Raw genomic sequence first — 3,856 nt, forward strand, 5'->3', positions numbered from 1 at the left:
ACAATTAACAATTCAATCCACAATTGCAATTAGCAAATCAATCACCAAACACATCTCCATGCAATTCAATTCACCAACAGTTTATGCAATGACTCTAGACTCATCTAGATGCATGTGGTACCAAAACACCTCAAGGTCGTCACCTTCGATGCAACAAAAACATCGTAATCACCTCAATTGGATATAAAATCCACCACCATCAGTCATATATGCATGAACATATGACACAACTACAATGCATATGTTCACACAAACAATTCACCTCAACATCACAAATATTTGTATATATGCAATCAACAACAATTCACCACCACATAACATATATACAATCACCAACAATATTCACAATACAAGCAACATATGGTTGTCACACACATATGCATCACCAATCATCTCCACATAAATCAACATATAGTTGCCACATTTCCACATAATTCTTTACAATCCAAAATAAGGAACAACTACAACATATGATCACAAACATCATCTTCATCACTCAACAACCATTCATATACCATTTCATAGTCATATTAATCTATTCATAAATGGTTGATAAGCAATAGGCTCTAAAAAATCATTTTTAATCAAGTTCGTTTCTCAAAGTCAAAATATTACAAGTAATTGAACATTTAAGTCAAAACCAAGCAAACAAGCTCAATTGCCTATGCCATGTATTTTCACAAGTCACATATATGTGCAGTAGAGGTTACATAAGCATTTCATCGGCCAAATACGATGAATTCATGAAAATCACAAAGTTCGTCTCACCGAAACACTTTTCAAGAAATTTCCCATTTTCTAAGCAAAACAAGTTAGACCCAACACATCATAGTTTGAAAACCATAATTGAACTTATAGAATCCAAGTTTGAAAGTAGGAAGCAACCCATAAGGTTTGGGTCGACTTAAAATTGGTTATGCGGAGTTTTCGTAAAATTTCTCTAAGACATCCTTAGAGTGTTTTCCTCATAACTTAAAATCCATGAATCATTTTCAAGTCAAACGATAGCCATTGGAAATCTAACAAAATTATCTAAAACTTTCATGTTTACACCAAAGGCCAATTCAAAGCAGAAAGGGTGAAAAAGCACAAAAAACGCAGAAACCGAAGTTCTGTCAGCACGGCCCGTGCCGTCCACGGCACGGCCGTGCCAAGGAAACAGAAAGTTAGCACGGCCCGTGCCTTGCACGGCCCGTGCCTTGCACGGCACGGCCGTGCTCGATTGACAGCACAACTTTTTCTTCGTTTTTCCGGTTTTACCATTTCGCGCATAAAATTCAAACCGTTAATCGGATTTCGATGCCGTTTTCGCCTACACGCTCCTGACACTTAGCTCTATCATAATCTACAGAAAAATTTAAGTTTCAACCATCCCAAAATCATTTCTCCCAAACCTCACATAATCACTTATTTGCAAAAACGCTTAAACATCGACATTTCACACGAAAAACACGTTTTCTCCCAAACGACTCGACTAACACAACCACAACATGAAAACAGAAATTATACCAAGTCCAATTCATCCAACAACATCCAAAAACTCAGTCAACAACTTCATATTTCAAAAGTTCATTTTGGTCCCTCACATGAACATCTTAGCACAACTTCACCAATTCAAACAACAACTTCACAAAATGGAATACCCATGGTATAAATTAACAACAACAACATATCTAATTCATCAACAACCTCATTCAAACATGAATCCATCACTAATAAACCACAACAACACTAATTTATATCATTTTGAGCAAAATCAACAAAGTATACATATAAACATATATTGAGCATGTAATTTCATCAACAACAACTTGATTATCAACAAATCATGTACTCAAACATAACAACAACAATCATGCACGAATTTACACCAATTAAAATCAATTCATCAATTTCACAGAATGGGTATAAATGAAAAGTTTGGGATTATGGTTGAAATCTAACCCTCTTACCTCTAACACCAAGAATCCTTAATTCAAGCCTCAATTTAGCTCCTAGGTGTTGAATCCCCTCTTCTAGCTCTAGCCCTTGCTCTTGTTGTTGTCTCTAGTCTCTATCTCTTCTCCTCCCAAATGAAATGAAATGTGAAATGTTGTGTAACCTAATTTTCACCAACAACTAGAGTTTATATATGTGCTCTATCCAATTGAGCTTATCTCATAAACCTTAATGGGCCTAACCCATTTCTATTTCAACCTCAAAAATGTTACTACTCACTTAACGGTAAAATATAACACTAACGGTCACTTACCGGTAAATAAAATAATTACTACATTCTCTAGTAACTTAGTAAAATAACGACTCTCACTAAGCACTAAAAACAATCCTCAACAAAATTACAAAATTACCCCTGCTCTCAAAATGACCAAAATGCCCCTAAGTCCAAAATGACTAAAATACCCCTCTAATACCGAATCCTACAATCCCAACCAAAAAAATACACACAAAGGCAAATAATCACATATAAGCACATATAACACACATAAATAAATAATAAAATAAATCTAGCGAAAAATCGGGCTGTTACAACCACCTTTTGGTAGTAGATTCTCGTTTTGTATCTTTAGGATCATCTTCTTCTCCACGCTCAGATCAGCATACTTTCCTGGTTGCTTGGAATTGAAGATTGTTTGATTAAAAATTTCATTCCAAGGACTGCTCTTGGGATTAGATATCTCTATTCCTGCGAATTTTCCAGTTGCATCTCTTCTGAGAATAGAAGCTATAATCTCCTGTGAGATATACACATGAATCCCCATGATGCTTGATCTAATTTATGTGCTTCTGAATGGTTCCAATCCCATTTCTTCTCTTGTTTTCCCAGCCAAAGTAGGATCAAGTAGAATCTTCTCTTGTTCTTCAGCCTCAAAAGCTGCTTTATCGTACACAGAGGCTCTTACCCAGAAGTGCCTTACCAATGTTTTATATGTTGGTCCATTCAACATATTGATGTAACTCATCAGACCTTGTTCTTCACAGTAGCTTCTGATATCACACCCGTGATATGCTAACGAATCAAAATCTACTGGATTCTCTGTCTGAATCCTTAACTCCCATTCTTCTAATGACATGGTCCTCCCTTTGATTTCGTAGGCAGGTTCATTTTGAGTGGTTGATTTTGGAACCTCTGGTTGCATGTTTAATTCAGAAGCAGAGCTTGATGATGCCATTGATGAAGATTGATTTAGGGTTCTAGGTTCTAGTTGCAGAGTGTTTGAGCTTACTTCGCAAAGAAAGGTTGAGAAGGAAAGTGTTTGTTCTGAAGTTAGTAGTGTTTGAATTGTCTAAGTGTTTTGAGTAAATACGTTTGCAATATAGGAAAGGGGACAAACAAACACATCATTAATGACATAGGGGGCACGTGATAGTATATTCAAAGTTAAATTCATCATTGCCCTCTTACGTTATATAACCATACACATAAGCCATGTCAGAAGTTCTCAGAGTAACTGCCAAGTTAGTGGACCTGGTGTCACAAAAAGTAACTTCCAGCGTTTCTACTAACTCTGCTATTCAGAAGCACAAAACCCAGCTTCTGGACTTCAGATGCTGACGTCATCCTCAGAAGCACATTTTCCTCAGAACCTCAATAAAGAGCTTCTGATGGACCATAGCTTCTGAACAGACTTCAGAACCTAAATTCCTATTCAGGAGCAAGCAAATTTTACTCAGACACAAAGTGCATGTTCAAATTTTTCTTTATAAAATTAAATCTTTCCATAGTTAAAGGCTTAGTAAATATATCAGCCCATTGACGCTCGTATCAATGAAATGTATATCTAAAATTCCTTTTTGAACATAGTCTCTAATAAAATGGTGTTTAATTTCAATATGCTTGGCTCTTGAATGTAGAATT

General features: G+C 36.0%; 1 protein-coding gene across 1 annotated transcript; it reads right to left on the reverse strand.

The window, feature by feature from the left end:
- Positions 1-2,774: 2,774 nt before the first annotated feature.
- LOC146937269 (uncharacterized) lies at positions 2,775-3,170 on the reverse strand. Its single transcript, XM_085749380.1, has one exon. It carries the CDS (start codon positions 3,168-3,170, stop codon positions 2,775-2,777), a length of 396 nt encoding a protein of 131 aa, XP_085605506.1.
- Between the last annotated feature and the right edge of the window lie 686 nt (positions 3,171-3,856).

Source organism: Medicago sativa, chromosome 3 (assembly GCF_051527215.1).
Source record: "Medicago sativa cultivar Bolivia chromosome 3, Bolivia_mono, whole genome shotgun sequence".
NCBI classification, from domain to species: domain Eukaryota; kingdom Viridiplantae; phylum Streptophyta; class Magnoliopsida; order Fabales; family Fabaceae; genus Medicago; species Medicago sativa.

Coding starts and splice junctions, on each gene's coding strand:
- LOC146937269 (XM_085749380.1), bottom strand. CDS start 3,170: ATGGCATCATCAAGCTCTGCTTCTGAATTAAACATGCAACCAGAGGTT.